This window comes from Salvelinus fontinalis, chromosome 4, assembly GCF_029448725.1.
Source record: "Salvelinus fontinalis isolate EN_2023a chromosome 4, ASM2944872v1, whole genome shotgun sequence".
Classification (NCBI taxonomy): domain Eukaryota; kingdom Metazoa; phylum Chordata; class Actinopteri; order Salmoniformes; family Salmonidae; genus Salvelinus; species Salvelinus fontinalis.
The window spans coordinates 12,533,506-12,557,538 of record NC_074668.1 but is presented as its reverse complement, the minus strand read 5'-3'; the positions used below and the strand labels follow the sequence as shown (position 1 = coordinate 12,557,538).

The 24,033-nt window shown below is 43.8% G+C and overlaps 1 protein-coding gene across 1 annotated transcript in view; it reads left to right on the top strand.

The window, feature by feature from the left end:
- Window positions 1-24,033, top strand: part of si:dkey-40c11.2 (drebrin-like protein A) — a 48,704-nt gene that overhangs the window by 5,695 nt on the left and 18,976 nt on the right. The window contains exons 2-4 of the mRNA XM_055918820.1: window positions 22,212-22,267; window positions 22,417-22,529; window positions 23,338-23,412. Of these exons, the coding sequence (XP_055774795.1) occupies window positions 22,212-22,267; window positions 22,417-22,529; window positions 23,338-23,412 (244 nt within the window). The remainder of the gene's footprint in view (window positions 1-22,211; window positions 22,268-22,416; window positions 22,530-23,337; window positions 23,413-24,033) is intronic.

Here is a 24,033-nt window from a genome sequence, read left to right as displayed (position 1 = left end):
TCAGCTCGTTAATAAGGGTGCCAGTGTCTAAGGTTACCTGGTAGAGGACTCAAACCTGTGACTGGGAGAGTGTGTGGCATTAGCAAACCAAGGCGTGTGCTTTGGTCAGAGTCAAACATGAGTGCACCGCAAACTATCTGGCTGCTATTTCCAGTTGGGCAATTCCATGGTAACTGAATTACGCTTTGACTCAGTTTTTTTTAAACTTTAAAATGTATGCCAAACAAAAACAATTGATTTCAAAGTTTAGCAATCAACAAGGACTACTTTGAACAATTTCCACAAACATTTACAAAAACTAATTTAGTGGGAGAACAGTGCAGATACAAACTTTGGTGATGGAATTAGAGTAAAATCTCCCTCAGGGTTTTATGCGACCACATTTCCCAAAAACTCTTAAATATCAGCTCCGAATTAAGGTTCAGAGATGTCTTCAGAAAGAATTTGGTGTCAGCTATGACGTGACGCATTGAGTTTGGTTATTAAACTACAGTAGATTTACACCCAGTAACGGAATTACATAATGGGTCCCTGTTCTGTACTACACAGAAATACATGATATAAATGTTGTTCTTTGACATCCCAGCGCAGCAGAGCACAGGACATTCCAGTATAATACAGAACATTACAACAGAATACAATATACTGTACGAAACTCTTTGTTTTACTGTATTGTAGAGTACTGTACTTCTATAGTATTGGACAATACTGTACTGTGCTCTACTCACTGTACTCAGTACTTTACGATATTGTACTGTGCTCTACTCACTGTACTGTACTCAGTACCTTACTATATTGTGCTCTACTCACTACTGTACTCAGTACTGTACTCCACTGTGCTACGTTCTCTACTGCGCTATCCAAACTTGTGAAACATATGTCTATGAAAGGTTCATATTTGTTCCAGTCAGTCTGTGGACGTTAACATCAAAGCCAGGGTGGGCTGACCAAATTTCATCTACTTTCTACTCGGTGTCGATCAGTGGGTGAGGATGCTGGTTACAGAAATGGAAAGAGCGGGGGCTCATGGGTAGGTGTCAGAGAGCTGGGAGAGGTGACATTAACTGAAGAGTGAGGGGTTGTTCAGACTGTGTTAACACTCATGGTTTGTCCACCAGATGAAAGAAAGAGATATAAAACAGTTATGAGCTGAACATAACAGTATGCTGGTGGAAGAGAGGAACGTAGCAGGTGACCCAACTGTGGTTCATGACTATTATGATTTCCCATTGAAGCCAATTCAGTTGCAGTAATTCCGTTAAAAAATTTTTTTTTGTAATTCCGTTACAAATTTGGTAACAGAATTACGGGTTTGAATCACTTAATTCATAAATAAAATTGATATCAGTAAAATCACTAAACTAATATGATAGGTCTACCATTACGTGTTACTGCTGTGAACTTTCATTATCATTCCTCATGAGGGAGAGAAATTAGGAAATATCTTCCAAGATTTATGAGTTTTTGGTATTAGAATTACAAGGCACAAGGCAGTGTTTCTTAAACTTACAGAAGGTAAAGAATTTCTCCAAAACTAAATAGAAGTGTTGATATTTGTTGTCATGGGTCTTTACGTCAACATTATTGTGTTTTTATGTATTTCTTTTTTTATTTATTTTTTAAATGAAAGACTTTACTTATGCCAACTTTTAAAGATGGAAAATGTTTGGGAAATGTATCTGACTTCATTTCCCAAAAATATAGGCACTTCGCTTTCATTTGACATCCAATTCGATATACTCTTATGAACTTTACATGTTGGTGTTCGTGGGTTCTTTTACATGGAAATGGCCAGTTATCCCAATGTCTGAGTCACTGAGAGCTTCAATTGTCATTGCTGCTTATCACTCACTCACTCTCTCTCTCACACAAACACACACACACGTATCCAGGGAGTCTCTAGCTGCGCTTACTCACGGTTACACACCTGATTCCCACGGTGGGATGGATCCTGGAGATAAGATTGAACCCATCTATAAATGAAGCTAACAGACTCGAAGGCCAGTCCTCATGGACAGGTGTCCAGACCTCATTCCTTGTTTAGTTAGTTATTATTCCACTCATCAGGAGTGGGGGATGATGTCTTTTCTTCACTGTACTGAATGTGTATACGGATGGGTGTAGGGTGGAAGAGAGGCTAGAGAGAATGGGGGCTTGCTCAATAGACATTCACAAAGAGATGGGGATGTCATACAGACGTATGCATGAGCTGCTCTGCCCCCTACTTTCCCAGGGGATGCCCTAGCTCGCTGGCATCCAGATATGTGGGTGGCAGGTTGATGCTGGTGATGAGGGTGCTGTTTAAGTCGGCTTTGAAACTGAAGAGATGTTCATCTTTAAGCAACTGCCTACTGCTTTCTTAAACCTGCATGTGTGTCGTGTAATTTCAGGTCTGGCACGATGAGACATGACTCTTATACAACCAGTGCGCGCGTGTGTGTGTTTTTTATTGTGTTTGACTCATACGAACATATTTATCCTTCAAACCAATTGTCCTTAATCCAGATTTCCTCTAGAACGTGTTTCCAGTGGAACTTCAATCCCTTTGTAACCCAGTGATGTTGAGCACAACAAAACATGATTGTTTTCTAGTGATCCTAGATAAAGCGATTTGGACTCTCAAATGGAAACCTAGCCTCTTGTCTTTGTTGAGCGACACAATAGTACAATACAAATACTATACAAATAGAACTGAACGGAATTGAGTTGAATTTCCCCGATCCTACCTACTGTCCCGCAGTGCAATGTGTTATACAGTACAAGGGGTGTTTCAGGCAGCTGTTGAAAGCAGCTCGCTAAACATAGGCTGATCTAGAGTCAGTGTGAGACGTGTGTCAGGGCTCGGCCCTCCTGTCTAAGCTAGACAGAGCATGACATCACTGTCCATATGATTTAGTCAGCACTTACAGTGCCTTCAGAAAGTATTCATACCCATTGTCTTATTTCACATTTTGTTGTGTTTCAGCCTGAATTCAAAATAGGTTAAATTGGGGTGGGGGGGTCAATACTTTGAAGAAGCACCTTTAGCAGCGATTACAGCTGTGAGTTTTTTGGGGTAAGTCTCTAAGAGCTTTCCACACTTGGATTGTTGAAAATTTGCCCATTATTCTTTTTAGAATTCTTCAAGCTCTGTCAAATTGGTTGTTGATCATTGCTAGACAACCACTTTCAGGTCTTGCCATAGATTTTCAAGTAGAAAACTCTAACTCGACCACTCAGGAACATTCACTGACTTCTTGGTAAGCAACTCCAGTGTAGATGTGGCCTTGTGTTTTAGGTTATTGTCTTGATGAAAGGTGAATTCATCTCCCAGTGTCTGGTGGAAAGCAGACAACCAGGTTTTCCTCAAGGATTTTACCTGTGCTTTGCTCTATTCAGTTTCTTTTACCTGTGCTTTGCGCCAGTCCTTAACAATTACAAGAATCCTCATAACATGATGCAGCTACAACTATGCTTGAAAATATGGAGAGTGGCACTCATTAATGTGTTGTAATGGATTTGCCCCAAACAAAACACTTTGTATTTAGGACAGAAAATTAATTGCTTTGCCACATTTTTTGCATTATTACTTTAGTGCCTTGTTGCTAACAGGATGCATGTTTTGGAATATTTGTATTCTTTACAGGCTTCCTTCTTTTCACTCTTTCAATTAGGTTAGTATTGTGGAGTAACTACCATGTCAGTTTTCTCCTATCACAGCCATTAAACTCTGTAACTGTTTTAAAGTCACTATTGGCCTCCTGGTGAAATCACTGAGCGGTTTCTTTCCTCTCCCACAACTGAGTTAGGAAGGACGCCTGTATCTTTGTAGTGACTGGGTGTATTAATGCACCATCCAAAGTGTAATTAATAACTTTACCATGCTCAAAGGGATATTCAATGTCTGATTTTTTTTTTTTTTTTACCCATCTACCAATAGGTGCCCTTTGTGTGGTATTGGAAAACCTCCCTGGTCTTTGTTGTTGAATCTGTTTGAAATTCACTGCTCGACGGAGGGATCTTACAGATAATTGTATGTTTGGGGTACAGAGATGAGGTAGTTATTCAAAAATCATGTTAAACACTATTATTGCACACAGTGACTTGTTAAGCACATATTTACTCCTTATTACAGCTTGCCATAACAAAGGGGTTGAAAACTTATTGACTCAAGACTTTTCAGCTTTTAATTTTTATGAATTTGTAAAACTATCTAAAAACATAATTCCACTTTGACATTATGCGGTATTTATGTGTAGGCCAGTTAAAAACAAAATCTAAATTTGTATTAATTTTAAATTCAGGCTGTAGCAAAATGTGGAAAAAGTCAAGGGCTCTGAATACTTGTGTACACACACACACACACACACACACACACACACGGCCTCCATCCACTTCTCTTGTGGGAATGGAAACACTGTATAATGCCATAAAGCAGACTGCATTTCCACTGTGCTGCTGGGCAATACCACGGTAACAGAATTATGCTTTGACTCGCATTTTTCACTTTAAAATGTATGCCAAACAAAAACCGTTGACTTCAAAGTTGAATAAACCATACAACTCTATACACAATGACGACTTTTAACAATTTACACAAACACATTTATTGGAAGAATTATGCAGATGCACTGTTGGTTACAGAATTCTTGTAAAATCTCCCTCAGGGTTTTATGCGACCATGTTTTCACAAAACTCTGGTAACTCTCTGCTCTTATTTAAGATTGAACGATGTCTGCAGAAAGAATGGGGTGTCAGCTATAACATGACACCTTGAGTTGGAAGAAATATCTATGAGTTATTGGACTACAGTAGGTGAAGTGGATTTACATTCAGTAACAAAATTGTGGTAACAGAATTACGTCACAGGTCCCTGATCTGTACTATACAGGAATGCATAATTATGAATATCATTTTCTTCATGGTGAATACTGGAGGTACACAAAGGTAGAAATATGCAATATCCTTCTTTTGCATATTTGGGTTTTATTCTACACTCTGGTTATTATTCTAAAGAACTCTGCCCCCAGTAAAGTAGATCTGCTCCGTAAAGTACAGGGCTCTCGAGTGGTGCAGCAGTCTAAGGCACTGAATCTCAGTGCTAGAGGTGTCACTACAGACCCTGGTTCAATTCCAGGCTGTATCACAACCGGCTGTGATTGGGAGTCCCATAGGGCGGCACACAATTGGCCCAGCGTCGTCCGGGTTAGGATTTGGCTTGGGTAGGCCGTCATTATAAATAATAATTTGTTCTTAACCGACTTGCCTAGTTTAAATAAAGGTTCATGGAGGGTCTAGTGTCTGCAGGTTTTTGGTTTTTCCTTTCAATTAAGACCTAGACAACCAGGTGGGGGGAGTTCCTTACTAATTAGTGACCTTAATTCATCAATCAAGTACAAGGGTGGAGCGAAAACCCGCAGACACAGCCCTCCGTTGAATGAGTTTGCCACGTGGGTTGGAACAACAGGGAAGCAGTATTTCTGACTCAAGAGTTTTAGTGAAGATCCACTATCACACACATTCAACACCACTCTGAGTCTGACGTGTGACTGACAAGAATTGTGTCTGATAATGATTGTAGTTCCGAAAAGAAGATAAATAAACTTAGGCTGTAGTACTGATAAGCATGACATGCAAGTACAAGCTAGCATAGACAGCGCTGTAGAGTAAGGCCTGTAGCATAACATGGACTAAACAGGTTCAATAAGCTAGTGGTCTTGTACATAAGCAATGCAGGAATGTAGAAATGTCTACAGAATATAACCAGCATAGCATAATGATTATACACAGATGACAGAAAATAGCTTAGCACCATGAAAGAGAAATGCTAACAAATGGTTAATTGCTAATAGGCATGCTAAATACCAATGCATTCTGAATGACAAACGCTAATGATAGCGGGAGCATGAGCTAGCTAACAAGCTCAACATAAATGGTAATTACAAACAACAATAGGGCTCTGAAAACAACAAGACATTAAGGAACTTACTTTTAGATGCACAATAAAACATCAGAACAGCAAATGTATTGTGACCACAGGAGCAAAAGTATTTATTAGGAGGGAAAACATGAAATGCTGTCAGGATGGTAAAAGCACATTTTCTGACAAAGTATCTTTCTGACATCTGCCCTGCTTGTGCTGGGGTCCTACACTGAACTTCCCAGGAATACTGATTGCTGATAGGCTAACATAATACTGACTGGGATGACCTTGACCAATAAGAACGAAAGGAAAGTCAGGGTCTTATAAATAGGAGGCTGAGGTGAAGTCTTTTTCTCTTTGCTTTCATTGGACACCCAATTTGCTCCTATGAACTTTGCGTATTGGTGCTAATGTCTCCTTTTAGATGGAAATGCCCTGCTGCTGCTGCATGGGCTGAGGCTCAGTGTGGAAATGATGCTCGTACAGTCAAGCCTCAGCCAGACCTCTGGAAAAGGATAATCTCTTGGAGATATTTCTGCTGCTCTGACTCAAAGCAACAGGATTCCAGTCCAGATATGACCTGAAAAGTTGATCACCGCTGCTGAATCAAATCCTTCTTTTGTTAGCCAGTTGCTGTATGAGGCAGCACACACCTCCCTTTAGTGTTTTGTGTCAGTGAGCTAACCCACATTGGCTCATCATGTGTCAAACAATGTTATGTAGAGTGAAGACTTTGACAGGAGTGACATGAGGGGTTCTAGCTGAGATGAGTTGTGCTGAAACTTGGAAGGTCTCCTTCTTGTATTCCGGAGTGTTTACTTGACTGGAGTGTTCTTTGTGCTTGTGCCAAACCAGAGCTAGCACCATTTGACAGCATTTAATCTCTCCACAATGTTTGATGGATAATACCTATGATGTTCAATAATTATAGTGTTATGAAATCATCAGGCACACCCCTCTACTTCACCCTCTCCCTCCCTCTCTATCTCCCTCTTCACTTTTCTCGGCTCAGAGCAGTCTGACAGTGTTGAGTAGCGTCAGAGCTGAGTATGATAACATGCTAAGTGATTTAGCGCTGTAGTGGTAACAAAACAGACAGTGATACAATAACAATTTGAGGGCTGGCTAGCTAGCTGTGTGTTTCTGTGGGAGCCTTGGCTTTACACTGGGACACTAAGTTTGTCTTTTCTGTCTTTTTTGTTCTTAGGGGGGCTTGAGCGCCATTGTCATGGCAGCCCTGCTGGAAGGGCCAAAGTTGTTGTTTGTTTAGTTGAGTGAGTAGAAGGGAATAGATGAGAGAGTGATTGATTTAGTGTATAAAATGGAAGGAGGCCTGTGTGTGCGTGCAGGACATCCTGGACAAAATGTCAGAGTGGTCCCAGAGAAGTGCTACTTTAGAGGGGCCTGTCTGGCCATAAGTCACTCCCCTGCCCCCCTATGCTGTCCCATCAGCTGTAGAGAGGGTGACCAGTACCCCCTTCTGAGCACACCTTACCCTCTCCCTGCAACCCCCATAGCCTCTTCCCTATCTGTAAACAGCAGCATGCAACCCCTGTATGCACTTTGACCCCTCTCAACCTATGGCTGTAGTGCTTGTTTGAATTCCCAGAGCTCCTTAGCAGTAAGAGTGTTGTCTAGCCCCCCACCCCTGAACACACCCCTATATGGGCCCCAAATAGTACACTCCTATCATCATCAGCACCTGGAGTATAGGGCTGTTCCTCTGAGAAGTTTGGCTGTACAGGACAGACAGGCAAAATGCTCTATTGATGTACATTGTGAACAGAACTCAGCAATCTTACTCTAGGCCCAGTGTGGGCTGTAGACTGTCAATTCACAACATCAGTAGGCTTTTCACCCACGTTTTGGGGGTGATCTGTGATTAGCTCAGGTAAATTAGTGGAGATAGCGAGAGAAAGAATTGTATATGGTCTGTCTGTCTATTGGGCAAAAATACAGAATAGCTATATGTCAAATGTTAGATCACTATTCATTATAGTGAATTCCATCTAGTGTCCCTGTAGTGTTGATTCCATATAAACATGGCAGCATCCCAAATGGTACCCTGTAGTGCACTACTTTACATACTAATCCTATGGGCCCTGGTCAAAGGTAGTGCACTACATAGGAACTAGGATGTAATTTGGGATGCTGCCCATGCTATGTGGGAGCTGGTCTGGTCCTCCTGTCATCACCTCCTGTTAACTGATACATACACCAGGGGAGGTGTAGACTGCTTCCCTTTAACATGGACAACCCTGGATGGTGGCTAGGAAACACATTTCTATTGGTCTGCATTTTTCTATTCCCATGCAGACTGGAATATCCTGCTGCATGCCCTCAATGATTTCTTAATAATATTATACACGCGCACACACACAGTGTACGCGTGCGTGGCCGTTAGGATTAGACTACAGCAGCGTGAGGACTGTGGTAACCAAGTAATGAGTGTTCAGTGCGATACGGCTCCGTTTCCACCATTAGAAGCTAAAGTTATTTTGGGATTACTAACCACTACCTGTAGCAGGAGATTTACTGTTGTCCTTTCAACAATACACTCCATTCAGAGCACCCAGTCCATGACATTACAATGTTTAACTAGAGCTCAACTCTTCATGATAGTCTTGGTTTCAATTGAGACTAGAGATTCTATTTTGTGCCAGATTTAGATAATCTGACAGGTAAAGAAAACGGGGTGTTTATTATGAGGGACCCCTCTTCTCTCCTCTCCTCTCCTTTCTTCTCTTCTCTTCTCCTTTCCTCCTTCTCCTTTCCTCTCTTTTCCTCTCCTCTCTTTTCCTCTCATTCTCCTCTCCACTCCTCTTTTCCTCCTTCTCCTCTCCTCCGTCTCCTCTCATTCTCCTCTCCACTCCTCTTTTCCTCTTTTCCTCTCCTTCCTCCTCTCTTTTCCTTCTTCTCCTTTCCTCCTGCTCCTCTCCTCTCATTTCCTCCTTCTCTTCTCCTTTCCTTTACTCCTTCTCCTTTCCTCCTTCTCATTCTCCTCTCCTCCTTCTCTCCATCTCCTTTACTCCTTCTCCTTTCCTCCTCTCCTATACTTTAATTTCGTCCTTCTCCTATCCTTTAATTTCGTCCTTCTCCTATCCTTTAATTTCGTCCTTCTCATATCCTTTAATTTCGTCCTTCTCCTTTCCTCCTCTCCTATCCTTTAATTTCGTCCTTCTCCTTTCCTCCTCTTTCTCATCTTGTTTAGTAAAGTTTTTTCCGTCTCGCGGATCCTTGGCAGAGATATATATTTATTTATTTATTTATTTATTTATTTATTTATTTGGATCATCATGTTTTCAGGCTCTCTGGCTCTAGGTTCTGCTGAGAGCAGACGTTTCCATTCCTCCCCTCGACATTCCATCTGCTCTCCCTAAGCCATTCTTTCTTTGAAACTTTTCTCTATCCCCTTTCCGTATCTCTTTCTTCTTGGCCATGGGCATTTTCATCCAAAAGAACCAATGAGCACCAACATGTGAAGTTCGTAAGAGCATATGAAATTGGGTATCAAATGAAAGCTAAGAGTATACATTTATTTATACATACACACACACACACACACACACACACACACACACACACACACACACACACACACACACACTACATGATCATAGGGAATGTGGACACCTGCTGGTCGAATATCTCATTCCAAAGTCATGGGCATTAATGTGGTCTCCCTTTGCTGCTATAACAGCCTCCACTCTTCTGGGAAGACTTTCCACTTGATGTTGGAACATTGCTGCGGGGACTTGCAGGTGTTCGTTGAGGTCAGGGCTCTGTGCAGGCCAGTCAAGTTCTTCCACACCGATCTCAACAAATCATTTTTGTATGGACCTCGCTTTGTGCACGGGGGCATTGTCATGCTGAAACAGCAAAGAGCCTTCCCCTAAACTATTGCCACAAAGTTGGAAGCTCAGAATCGTCTAGAATGTCATTGTATGCTGTAGCATTAAGCTTTCCCTTCACTGGAACTACGGGGCCTAGGCCAAACCCCAAAAACATCCCCAGACCATTATTCCTCCTCTTTACAGTTGGCACTATGCATTGGGGCAGGTAGCATTCTGGCATCCGCCAAACTCAGATTCGTCCGTCGGACTGCCAGATGGGGAAGCGTGATTCATCCCTCCAGAGAACGTGTTTCCACTGCTCCAGAGTCCAATGGTGCCGAGCTTTACACCACTCCAGCCGACGCTTGGCGTTGCGCATGGTTATCTTAGGCTTGTGTGTGCGGCTGCTCGTCAATGGAAACCCTTTTCATGAAGCTCCCGACTAACAGTTCTTGTGCTGATGTTGCTTCCAGAGGCAGTTTGGGACTCGTTAGTGAGTGTTGCAACCGAGGACAGACGATTTTTACGTGCTTCAGCACTCGGCAGTCCCGTTCTGTGAGCTTGTGTGGCCTACCACGTCGCGGCTGAGCCATTGTTGCTTCTAGACGTTTCCACTTCACAATAACAGCACTTACAGTTGACCGGGGCAGCTCTAGCAGGGCAGAAATTTGACAAACTGACTTGTTGGAAAGGTGGCATCCTATGACGGTCACTGAGCTCTTCCGTAAGACCGTTCTACTGCCAGTGTTTCTCTATGGCGATTGCATGGCTGTGTGACCGATTTTTATATACCTGTCAGAAACGGCTGTGGATGAAATAGCCAAATCCACTAATTTGAAGGAGTGTCCACATACACAAAAGTATGTAATGGGACATTGATAAAAAAAGAAGACAGCTGAGCGCATTCTGGAGCGGCGAGGGCATAACTTTGCAACACATTCCTCCCCTTTTTCTTGATGAAACATTTTAAACTATACTCAAGACACAGTATCTCCACACATATTTTAGATGCTTTTCACTGACCGCCACAACTCAATCAGCTAGACCTATTACCACGAGCACTACACATTGTGGGCTTCCCAAATAGGCAGGGGGCCTACACACTTGTGGTTAGAAACAATCTACAGCTATTTAAAATAAAATAAAATAAAGAATCCTCTTTAGCTAGGTCATGCTCCCTGGTGAATTATTTTGAATGATTTTATTTAGACAGGTGTACTTATATAATTTTGGCGAAACATCAATTTACTTTAGGAGAATCCAGCATCCTAACTGTGTACCCGCCTACTTTCCTTGCCAATTCGCAAAAGGCTGAAACCAGAGATCTATATATATAATGATGGGATGCTCATGTTTCCATCCTAACAATGGGAGTCGTTGTCCCAATGGCGGGAATGCAGGCGGCAAGCTTAGGTCTGCATATTATGCCCATTTTTAAAAACGCATTGTCTTATTTTGGACAGATTTTGTAGAGAGTAAGCCCTGTCGCATTGTCTCTTCCTCTCTGCAAAAACAATGTCACCAGAGAAAGCATCCTAGCGAGAGAAACAGTGCCCCACTATATATAGCCCATGTATCTGATGCTGTCTGGCCAGAAATAGTATGACATGCCATACAGCATCAGGTACATGGTCTTCACATAGTGATACAGAGGGACGCTGTTTCGCTCTGGGCATCTCGGTCAAATAAATGATCAATATTTTATTTGGACAGGCAAGGAGGTACGGTAGGACGGGCCAGGCCCCCGATAGTTCCTCCCATAACGCCGGACCTGAGTCCTTGTGCATAGTTGTATCGTTTGTTTAAACTTTGAAATCATTGGATTTTGTTTGAAATACATTTGAAAGTGATAAAACTGAGTCAAAGCTAGTCACGTTACCGTGGAATTGCCCACTTGTCTTTTTGAAGCACTCTGCCTTTTGCCCTTTTTGTCTGTTGATTGTCTTTTCTCCTCCATTGCCTCTCTGTCCTGCTTCTCCATCCCCCTTTTATTTCTACAATTCCTTTCCCTTCTCCACAAATACTGTAGCTCTGTTGGCCTGTAATGGCTACTCAGGGGAGTCCTCCCTGAGGGGGGAGTCCTCCCCAGCAGCCACTGCTCTCTCACTTATGGCGCGGCACAGGCTCGTCTGTTCTTTCTGTATGAACTCACAACCAGTGGGAAAGATGCAGGAAACGCACCATTTCAACTTTAGAGGAGGTCTATTTCCATACAAAGTAAAATGGGAACTTGTCTTGTCATATTATCCCAATAATACCAGTGATAAATACGACATTAGGTATTGCGCAGAGTGGACACAGGCTTCAATGTGTGTATTAGTGTTGAGTGGATGTGGCTTGTGTGCAGTAGTCCAGTCTGTCTCCCAGAGTGTTTGGCCACAAACTGTGATGATTAAGACTTGGCACAGTGTTACGGGGTCAAGGGTACTGTGGCAGGCAGTAACATGCCCGCAGTGCAGGGTAGATCTGTGGCAGGCAGTAACATGCCCGCAGTGCAGAGTAGATCTGTGGCAGGCAGTAACATGTCCACAGTGCAGGGTAGGTTTGTGCCAGGCAGTAACATGCCCGCAGGGCAGGTCTGTGCCAGGCAGTAACATGCCCGCAGTGCAGGGTAGGTCTGTGCCAGGCAGTAACATGCCCGCAGTGCAGGGCAGGTCTGTGACAGGCAGTAACATGCCCGCAGTGCAGGGTAGGTCTTTGCCAGGCAGTATCATGCCCGCAGGGCAGGTCTGCCAGGCAGTAACATGCCCGCAGGGCAGGGTAGGTCTGTGCCAACTGTCGGAGTGGCTCCATAGTGAAACCTATATGACCAAGCAGCACAATTTCCTCAGGGACAAGGTAAGGACAAGAAAAATAAAACACTTTTCAATGCATATTATACACTTACAGGTTGGGTGAACTTAGGTCTGGTGAATCAACATTCCTCTTTGGATTCACGCAGTCAATTAAAACACAGTAAATTAATGTATGAAGCAATGTACAGGTAAGTGCCAAAATAAAGGAAACACTTCAGTAAACTGAGGATACAAAGTATACTGAAAGCAGGTGCTTCCACACAGGTGTGGCTCACACTTAGAGTCATGTTAAATTATTTTGTCTACCATGGCTAGAAGAAGAGATCTCAGTGACTTTTAAAGAGAGGTCTCAAAGGGGCATAGGGAGTGTAAAGTGTGTGTGTCTCAGTCACCAGATCTCAACACAATTGAACACTTATGGGAGATTCTGGAGCGGCGCCTGAGACAGCGTTTTCAACCTCCATCAACAAAACACCAAATTATGGAATTTCTTGTGGAAGAATGGTGTCTCATCCCTCCAATAGAGTTCTAGACACTTGTAGAATATATGCCAGGCTAACCATGTGTATGTGATAAATAAAAGTTGATTTGATTGAAGCTGTGGTGGCCCAACGCCCTATTAAGACACTTTGTGTTGGTGTTTCCTTTATTCCGCCAGTTACATGTATATTACTAACAGGGAGATATTCTCAGACATCACTGGACATGGCACCTTCCTTTTATTATTATGTTCCCAATAACTACAGTGACCTCCCTGGTCTACCACCTCCACTCTGTAGTGGTTAGATTACATGCTAACCAGCAGCTGAGACGACAGTAAAGGGGATATTGCATTGTGTTGGCCTGGGAGTGTTTGGCTTGCTCCGCTCCTGATTACATTGTATGAGCTCCTCTAGCCCCTGTCTGTCCCCCTGTATATACCTCTTCATTCACCCCCCCCCCCCCCCACTGACTATCTGTCATTATGTGGATGGCTGCTGGCTCTGCGGGGATGTCTGACTGTCTGTAGTGTACCTGGCTAACGGTACTCACTATGGGCTCTCTACCTCTTCCATCTGTCTCTCCAACTCTCTAAGATAAGGTCAAGTGCCCCATTGGGTTTTAATGAGCGCAGAGAGGTTTTCAAATATGAACACCAGTCTAAATTCCCTGTCCTGACGTTCACCTATCAGTGCTTTCCGAAGCGAAATACCTTTTTGTTTTGATGGTCTTTGGTCAGTGTGGGAACACTATTGGACAAGTGCTTGGTTGTTATGTTGACAGGAAACACCTTGGGAAAAATCGCATATCCGCACGGACACATACCTTTCTACACCTCCCAGAATGGAATGCTTAAGTCTTCAAAACGTATTTTGTCTGCGGCACAGAAGGGGATAGGTTTGTCTAGAATTTTCCGCCACATCAGGTATAGTAAGTCAGGATGTTTATTCTGATGCCCCATCACCTCAGACTGAGGAAAAACAGTAGCAGCCCGTAGCTACCACCAGCACTGTATAATGTACAGCCACAGATGGAGGAAGGCATCGAGCGACAGGGTCACTGTGCTGGAGCAGCACATACAGTACGTGAAGGGGGGAAAAGTGTATTTCACAGGCAGCAGCACCAAGGCTGGTCTGGCTGTTTTGTCCATGTTTGGATAGAGGACATGAACGCTGCGCTGAGCGACATCTGTGTTCTTCATTCAATGCCAGGCTGTCTCCACTCCAACACCGTGTCAGACACACAGACTGACTGACTTGCTAATGGCTATAAATAGCAGTCTGAGCCCAGGTCACAACTCCGAAAGAGACAAGAGACGGGAGGGAGATTAGGAATGGGGAAGGAAAGAGAAAAATAACATTGGGGAGGGGTTATAGGGGGAATGATGAAAAACTGTTAAAAATAAGAAGAAGAGATGAGTTAGAAGTGGAGAAGAGAGAAACATATTAGGAGGGCCCAACACAACCTCTGATTCTCTCTCCATAGTTGTCACCATAGAGATCTAGTTTGAAACAGGAGGGAGAGCTGTTGACTGATTTTCTGTCATACCCAGAGCACAGATATGCCATCAAAACAAGATAGTTCCCCTAGACATCCCATGGAGAGTTCTAATGTAAGCTGTATATCTTAGCATGAAACCTCCGGATACATCCCATCTGGCCCCCACTATCTGTGTATCTACAGGAAGTTGTATTGTGTTAGGAGAGTGGGCTCTCCACAAATCTCTCAACACTCCACTGAATTCAATGCAGGGGTTGTTGACACTCCACACCTACAAATCTTACTATTGTTTGTAGGAGAGGTATAGAGCTGGAAAGAGGAAGAGATGAAACTTATTGCCATTGTGTGTAGGGGGGTAGAGGGGCGTGACAAGGGGTAATGAAGAAAAGAATGTTGTACAATATCAATATTTTTGAGGACATTGTGTTGCTGTTCTCATCATTCAAGTTAAAGGTATAAACGTGAACTTTGGAAACCTTACAAAACCGTACAGAAACCTTAGGGAATGGCCTGACTAGCTGAAGACCATAACACAGGGCATATTGTGATCCAAGTCTGGCTCTTAGAGTTCTGAACAGTGTGGTGTGTTCGAGTATTTCCACACACACACACACACACACACACATTAAAATGGGTGAGAAGGACTAGGGAATGGTAAATGCCTGAATAATTAAGATCAGAGCCCTTTCCTCTGTACTGCACCATCTGCAAATGCCATGTTCATCTTTGAAATGGTCGAGCGTGTTGGAGGTACGACAGTCTCTACTGCCGTTGTTACTGGCTCTCTCTCTCCCGCTGTGTGTCCGTTCACGTGTGTGCAAGACTATGTGCATGCTCAGTTATCTCCTTGTTTGTTTACGACTGTGATGAGGTTAGCTTTGTTGGCTCCAATAATGATGTACAGATTTCATTCTCATTGTTAATTGCTTCCACAAAAATACTTGTACATTTTCCCAGCTATGACACTGTTGTTTTCTCTCCTCTCTTCCTTTCCTCCCCTTTGTCCTTCTCTTTTGTTCTCCCCATTCTCACTTTCTCTCCCCCTCCCACTCCTTCTTCCCCCCCCCCCCCCCCACATCCACATTTTTCTTTGACCCCTCTATTCTCTCTTCTTCCCTCTCTCTGTCTGAGCTCATACATGGCTGGGATAGAGGTTGGCTGCTTCAGTACTGGGTTTGGTCTGTTATTCTCATCAGCTTGTGCATGCAGGAAACCCACATGTGTGAAGAGTGGGAGGGAGGGAGAAGGGAGCTGGCTTGCTCTGGATCCTATTAGCTATCCCAGCAGCAGTGGCGGTCAGTGCCGTTTATGATGAGGGAGGCCGGTTCTTTTTCATGAGCATGGCCTTATTTCTATTACAGCATATTGGATGACTGTCATTCATATGTCATTCATATTTGTCCCCATATTTGGCTAAAATGGGGACAACGATGTGTGTGTAGTGGTTATGACATGGTTTGGCTTGGAAAGTTTTTTTTTGCCTGGTGAAGGGAAAAGGGAAGGGAAGGGAAAAGGTGAGAGGAGGAGAGTGCATAGAGGCTAGAACGAATACAACGTGGCTGCTATGAAAGTGAACTGTGTTTTTGCGCGATCAGGAGTGTATTCATTCCACCGATTCTGTTGAAAAACGTTTCTTAAACGGAAGCAAATGAAACAGGGATAAAAAATACCTGAATTTGTCCAATAGAAACTCTTGTTTGCAACTGTTGGACTAATGATTACACCATAGATCAGCTAGATGCAGGCAAGAGTGTGCAAGGCGGTATTGAATGTGTCACTGTCTATCATCTCAAATTTTTCTCTCGTATCATGTAGTAGCCTAAACCTATTGATGTTACATTGAACTGGGTGAATGGTAACGTCCTAGTCAAAATAGCTAATAAAACTAATGCGTTAGTAAATCCGCTACAATCATGCAGTAACGTTACACCGGCGGTCCCCAGTGGCAATAAATTAATAAAACCAAAAGCTTACCTTGACTTGGAAGAGTTCCAGTGTTGTGTTGGATAGTCATAGCCAGCTAGTTAACATAGCACATTTTTATGAAATTCACTGAGGATGGTCCTCTCCGTTCTCATCTGAGGAGCCTCCACTGCCCAGCAGACACTTACACTCTGAGCTACTTCTCCCCTGTCCCAGTAAAAAAAAAAATGTTTAGCGGTGTAGCATAGGTTAGCATGTAGTTTCTATACTGTTCAAATCAAATTTTATTGGTCACATACACATATTTAGCAGATGTTATTGCGAGTGTAGCAAAATGCTTGTGTTCCTAGCTCCAACAGTGCAGTAGTATCTAAAAACAATTCACAATAATACACACATCTAAAAGTAAAGGAATGCAATTAAGAAATATATAAATATTAGATTGAGCAATGTTAGTGGCATTTACTAAAATATGATAGAATACATTATATACATATCAGATGAGTAAAGCAGTATGTAAACATTATTTAAACATTGTTAAAGTGACTAGTGTTCCATTGTTAGTGGCCAGTGATCCCAAGTCTATGTATATAGGGCAGCAGCCTCTAAGGTGCAGGGTTGCGGCTAGGGATGGCAATTTAACAGTCTGATGGCCTTGAGATAGACGCTTATTTTCAGTTTCTCGGTCCCAGCTTTGATGCACCTGTACTGACCTCGCCTTCTGGATGATAGCGGGGTGAACAGGCCGTGGCTCGGGTGGTTGATGTCCTTGATGATCTTTTTGGCCTTCCTGTGACATCGGGTGATGTAGGTGTCCTGGAGGGCAGGTAGTTTGCCCCCGGTGATACGTTGTGCAGACCACACCACCCTCTGGAGAGCCCTACGGTTGCGGGTGGTGCAGTTGCCGTACCATCTATCTATCAATGTAATGCCAGCGTCGTCCGGGTTTGGCCGGTGTAGGTCGTCATTGTAAATAAGAATTTGCTCTTAATTGGCTTGCCTAGTTAAATAAAAATAAATTGACGTAGCATCATAGCCACACCATATCAATGAAAAGTACAATTATTCCACTTATTTTTTTTTACCCCTTTTTCTCTAATTTCATGGTATCCAATTTAGTAGTTACAGTCTTGTTCCATTGCTGCAACTCCCGTACGAGAGCCGTGCGTCCTCCAAAACATAACCCAGCCGAGTCGCTCTGCTTCTTGACACAATGCCCACTTAGCCCGGAAGCCACCTGCACCAATGTGTTGGAGGAAACACCATACACCTTGCGACTATGTCAGCGTGCACTGTGCCCGGGCCGCCACAGGAGACGCTAGTGCGCGATGGGACAAGAACATCCTTACCAGCCAAACCCTCCCCTAACCCGGACAACGCTTGGCCAATTGTGCGCCACCCCATGGGTCTCCCGGTCGTGGCCGGTTGCGACAGAACCTGGACTCGAACCAGGATCTCTAGTGGCACAGCTAGCACTGCGATGCAGTGCCTTAGACCACTGCACCACTCGGGGGGCCCATTCCACATTGTTTTTATTTTTAAATCTGTTTATTCAGTCGTGGCCTTTTGATCTGGGCCACATGTCTGTGAACAGAATTTGCGTCTATGTCAGAGCCTGACTCCATCCTACAGATCTTAACAAAGCTGTGGACCCTCACAGCCAGTCAACTCTTAGTGGGTTGAGAACGTAATCATAACTCCTTCATTGCCTTTATGACCTTTTGAACCGGCCCCTGTTAGACGGTGACCTCTGACCTTTTGGAATGCCTGTAGTACTAATCAGAGAGGAGAAACCAGGAGCATGTTTTCCACCAATGTTATTCACATGAAACTCAAGAGGGAAACAGACAAGATGGACGGAGGGACAGACGGACCAAACATTATTGGTCACGTACACAGACACAAGGTTGAGTCAGACAGACAGACAAAGTGGATGGGCGCTTGCTTTCATGGTGGTTGTTCTTGTTAGAGATGAGCTGAATCTAAGCCCCCCCCCCCCCCCACCGCAACCCACTACCCAGAGAAAGCTGTGCAAGTCTGCCTCGTGACACGCCGAGCCAGCGCACTGCTAACACTAGGGGGGAACAACAGGGACATTATTGTGTCCTCATCACACACACACGCACACTGTCTTAACTCTTGCTATTAATTTGTCCCTCAGAGGACAATAGTCACAATAACATACTAAATCAGACCCAGTCAGTCAGTCTGCTGAGGTCTGTATAGAGATGAGGTGTAGGGATCAATCAATGTACTCAGTGTCTGTGGGCTACTGTATAGCGCTGTTAGAATAAACTGTGACCACAGGGACCTCGTCAGGGACCTCTTCATTATTCTTCTATTCGGTCTTTCTAGAACAGTGGTATTCAAAGTCAGAGTCGCGGGGGAATTGCAGTGGGGTCACCAAATTATTATTTTTTTAAAATATATTTTAGAAGGGGGATCCAAAAATGAAGATCACAGATTATTCTATGGGACAATACATTTTTGAGAAATAGAATTAGAGAAATACAATTTTGTCTAAATGTATTTATTGGTTCTCTTTAATAAGAGAGATAAAAATGTAATGCATTTAAGGTTATTTCTTTATGTAAAAATCTTAATTTACCTATTTTTAAGGTTGTGTCATTGGATTTCGACAGAATTTCTGGTGAAGAAAATGGGGTCCCCAGAACTTCTGCCGACCAGAATGGGGTCCCTGCTGAAAAAGTTTGAATATCACTGTTCTAGAGGTCTTACTTCTCTGTCCTTTACTGTATGTGCCAGGAGATTTATATTTGCAAAACAAACTTTTTGTTGTCCTTCAAATGTGGTTCAAATTCAAATGTGTGATTTAACATCTCATTTGTGAACGTGCTGATACTGAAGGTTTGACAAGGCTCAATCAGTCTCAATGGGACAACCTTGAAACAATTAAGTGATATTATATGTTACCTGTACTACCATGCTCTACACTACACACCCACTGTGACTCCATACAGGAGCCCACTCCAAACTCTGAGTCAGAGAGAGATTTGCAGGCACTATCTCAACAGTAAACCTGTTTCTGCTCTGTTTCACCTGTTTGAAAGTGAGGTGAATAGTTCCAGCCATTTTACTTATAGGGCAAAGGGTTCCACACACACACACACACACACATGTACACACACACACACACATATATATATACACACACACACACAGAGGTAGGTCTCTCACCTTTGGCCTGGTGCTCTTTCCCCCTGGGCTCTCCTCCGCTGGTCCAGATGTCAGGGACACACCCACCAGCTGGCCTAGGAGCTCCAGCATAGACAGATTTCCTCCCTCCTGTCCTGACCCCCCCCCCCCCCCTCCCCCCACATTGTCAGTGGTCCTATACAGTAGAATGTCACCTGTGACCTGAGGTGAGATTGAGTCGTAACCTGCCCTACTGCTGTCTTTCTCGTGTCAATCAGAAACCCTGGGTTTCAGGTGAGAGTGAGGGATTCGCCCTGGAAAAACAATGTCACTGTGTGTTATTGTTCAGATATTGTGTAACAACTGCCTCACTGTCTTACGCTGGGCCGCTCGCTAACAAGCATGATGGACAGGAAGAAAGGGAGAGGGAAGGAATGAGAGGAAAGGAGAGAGTCATGGTTAAACAACTCATCTGCTGGCACATTTTGGACATGCATTACTCTGTGGGGATGCAAGTTAGAGTTTAGCCAAACTATGCGCAACAAATGCCAAACACGTCCAAGTGTGTGTGTGTGTGTGTGTGTGTGTGTAGTGTTGACTTAACACGTGGTCTGCCCAGCTGTCTGTATTTTATTTAGTTATGGGCTAGAGGACATGTCATTCGTCTATTTAGACAGATTAAACACCAACTTTATATAATTTTAGGAACTTCCTACACTCTTTGGAATGAGAAGATCAAAGATCCTACTAAGAGAAGCAGTCAACATTAAACCAGGCTTTTATAGCGGGACACTAATCCGGATGCTTATAAGAAATCCTGCTATACGAACCATCAAACAGGCAAAGCGTCAATACAGGACTAAGAATGAATCCTACTACACCGGCTCTGATGCTCGTCGGATGTGGCAGGGCTTGCAAACTATTATGGACTACGAAGGGAAACCCAGCCGCAAGCTGCCCATGGACTCAGGCCTACTGGACAGGCTAAATGCTTTTTATGCTCGCTTCAAGGCAAGCAACACTGAAGCATGGATGAGAGCACCACATCCGACAAGTGTCAAAGCCGGTGTAGTAGGATTCAATCTTAGTCCTGTATTGAAGCTTTGCCTGTTTGATGGTTTGTCTGAAGGCATAGCGGGATTTCTTATAAGCGTATGGATTAGTGTCCCGCTTCTTGAAAGCAGCAGCTCTAGCCTTTAGCTCAGTGGTAGCTGTCCGTGGCTTCTGGTTGGGATATGTACTGTGGGGACGACGTTGTCGATGCACTTATTGATGAAGCCGGTGACTGAGGTGGTGTACTGCTCAATGCCATTGGATAAATCCTGTAACATATTCCAGTCTGTGCTAGCAAAACAGTCCTGTAGCGTAGCATCTGCGTCATCTGACCACTTCCGTATTGAGAGAGTCACTGGTACTAACTGCTTTAGTTTTTGCTTGTAAGCAGGAGTCCGGAGGATAGAATTATGGTCAGATTTTCCAAATGGAGGGCGAGGGAGAGCTTTATACGCATCTCTGTGTGTGGAGTAAAGGTGGTCTGGAGTTTTTTTCCCTCTGGTTGCACATGTGACATGCTGGTAGAAATGAGGTAAAACGGATTTAAGTTTCCCTGCATTAAAGTCCCCGGCCACTAGGAGTGCCGCTTCTTGATGAGAATTTTCTTGTTTGCTTATGGCCTTATACAGCTCGTTGAGTGCGGTCTTAGTGTCGGCTTATGGTGTTATATAAGACGGCTACGAAAAATATAGATAAACTCTATTAGTTGATAGTGTGGTCTACAGCTTATCATGAGGTACTCTACCTCAGGCGAAAAATACCTCGAGACTAGCTTAATATTAGACACCAGCTGTTATTGAAAAATAGACACACATCCTCACCCCTCGTCTTACTGGACGTAACTGTTCTGTCCTGCCTATGCATGGAAAACCAAGCCAACTGTATATTATCAGTGTCGTCATTCAGCCACGACTCGGTGAAACATAAGATATTACAGTTTTTAATGTCCCGTTGGTAGGATGGTCTCGAATGGATCTCATCCAGTTTATTCTCCAGTGATTTGGACATTGGCTAATAGAACGAATGGTAGAGGCAGGTTACCCACTCTCCAACAAATTCTCAGAAGGCACCCTGATCTCTGCCCCCTGTATTTCCTTATTTTCTTCATGTGAATGACAGGGATTTGGGCCTTGTCTGGGAGCAACATTATATCCTTTGCGTCTGACTCATTAAAGAAAAAATCTTTGTCCAGTTCGAGGTGAGTAATCGCTGTTCAGAAGCTCTTTTCGGCCATAAGAGACAGTAGGATCAACATTATGTACAAAATAAGTTACAAACAATGTGGAAAAAAACACACAAAATAGCACAATCGGTTAGGAGCCTGTTAAACGGCAGCCATCCCCTCCGGCGCCATTCATCCCATCGGCCTTTTTCAGCTATGCACCATTTAAAGGCAATGTTACCTTGGTCACCGAGATCACAATCAAAGTAAACGCTGCAGATGTCTGCTCCATTGGAAATAACTTTTATATGTCAACTGAACCCTGGCCTGAATCTCTGGGTCCATGGTTGTGATGATGCAGTGTATTTGTGCTCCTGTCACTAGGCTGTCTCTCTTTTTCCCCACAGGGCTCTGTTCACCTACGATGGGGCCACTAACAACCTCAAACTGGCCGACTCTGGAGGTAAAGCTTACTGGACGATTTGAACTTGTCACCTTTTTTTAACTTGAGTTTTCCAAAATGATAGATGATAAGTTGGTGGTGTTTATTAATCTCTCGGTCCATCTCTCTCTATCTCAATCCCGCCCCCCTCTCTCTTGTCTCTCCTACAGCGGGTGGAGTGGTGGAGCTGTCAGAGAAGTTCCTCATAGCCAGACCTCAGTATGGGCTCTGCAGGGTGGGCTCAGCCGAGGTGGGAGGCCCTCGCGTCGCCATGATCTGCTGGGTGAGTGTCGTCCACTACAACATGGCCCTCTGAATGGACGTGGTACCATATATTAACTCTATTTACCTGTTGCCGTGTCTCAGGTGCTTGAAGTAGAAGTGGCCCATAACCACAGCTCTAGGATCAGATTCCCTACCCTCAATCCTATCCTTAACCATTAGAAGGATGGAAAAAATATTTGACTCTGTATCAGAGGTTATGGGCAAGCTTTGGTTCCCATTGGCTCATGCCACTGTTGGATGTGTTTCGATTGGTCCCTTGGTCTGGGGGTCAACGTGTGCGATGTGTCAGCTAAATTGCGGACACCGGACGCCAGGCCTAGCTTTTTACTGATACCAATTATTTTGACTGATGCGCACACACGCACACAAGCAGGGCAGCAGATGCTTAGAATGTTCCCAATGTGCTTCACTGGTCCCGTATCTATGGCGACCTTGTGGAATGTTGTGGTGGGGATCAGAGGTTGCATCTGTAGCCAGTCAGGCACCTACACAAACACACACACAAATCAGAAACTTGTGAAACATTATTATATTAAACTTCATTATATTGTATATGATATGTAACATGCTAATAATGGTAGCCTCTCTCTATAACATTGGGGAAATGATTCCACAAGGGTGTACATGCAGTACCTAATGACAGAAGACTGAAGCCAGACTTTCTGATAATGAGCCTCTCTCTATAACATTGGGGAAATGATTCCACAAGGGTGTACATGCAGTACCTAATGACTGAAGCCAGACTTTCTGATAATGAGCCTCTCTCTTGCTCCCTCAGACTAATTATGTTGTGTGTGGGTCTCCAGGTCGGGCCAAACGTGGATGAGAACCGCAGGACAGAATGTGCCAGCCATGTGCCCGCTATCAAGACCTTTTTCAAGGTACGGTACAACACCACTCACACCCCTGCCCTAAGCTGCCATTTTGTCTGTTGGTCGTACAGTCATCCAGTCAGTGACCTCATTGCAGCTGTAGCATTTGATAGTATTCAGGAGTGGCATGATTAATATGAGAGTTAAGTGTTTTCTCTATCTCCTACATCCTGTGTTGGTACCATTGTGGAATGTTACTCTGTTTCTTCTCTTCACTGTTTCTCTAACAATGAATAATGGATAAACACCCTCCTATAGTAACTGTTGTCAAGACAATACAGAGAGTTGGTGTTGCTAGTGTAGGAAGGGTGGAACTGGCCTGACCAGGAACGAGGGAATGAATAGTGATGTTGTCACACTTGGTAAGACACACACACACACACACACACACACACACACACACACACACACACACACACACACACACACACACACACACACACACACACACACACACACACACACACACACACACACACACACACACACACACACACACGCGCATCGCACCAGCACGTGCATTATATATACACACACACACACACACACACACACACACACACACACACACACACACACACACACATATATATGCATCAAACCAGCACATACAAACAAACACAATACTTA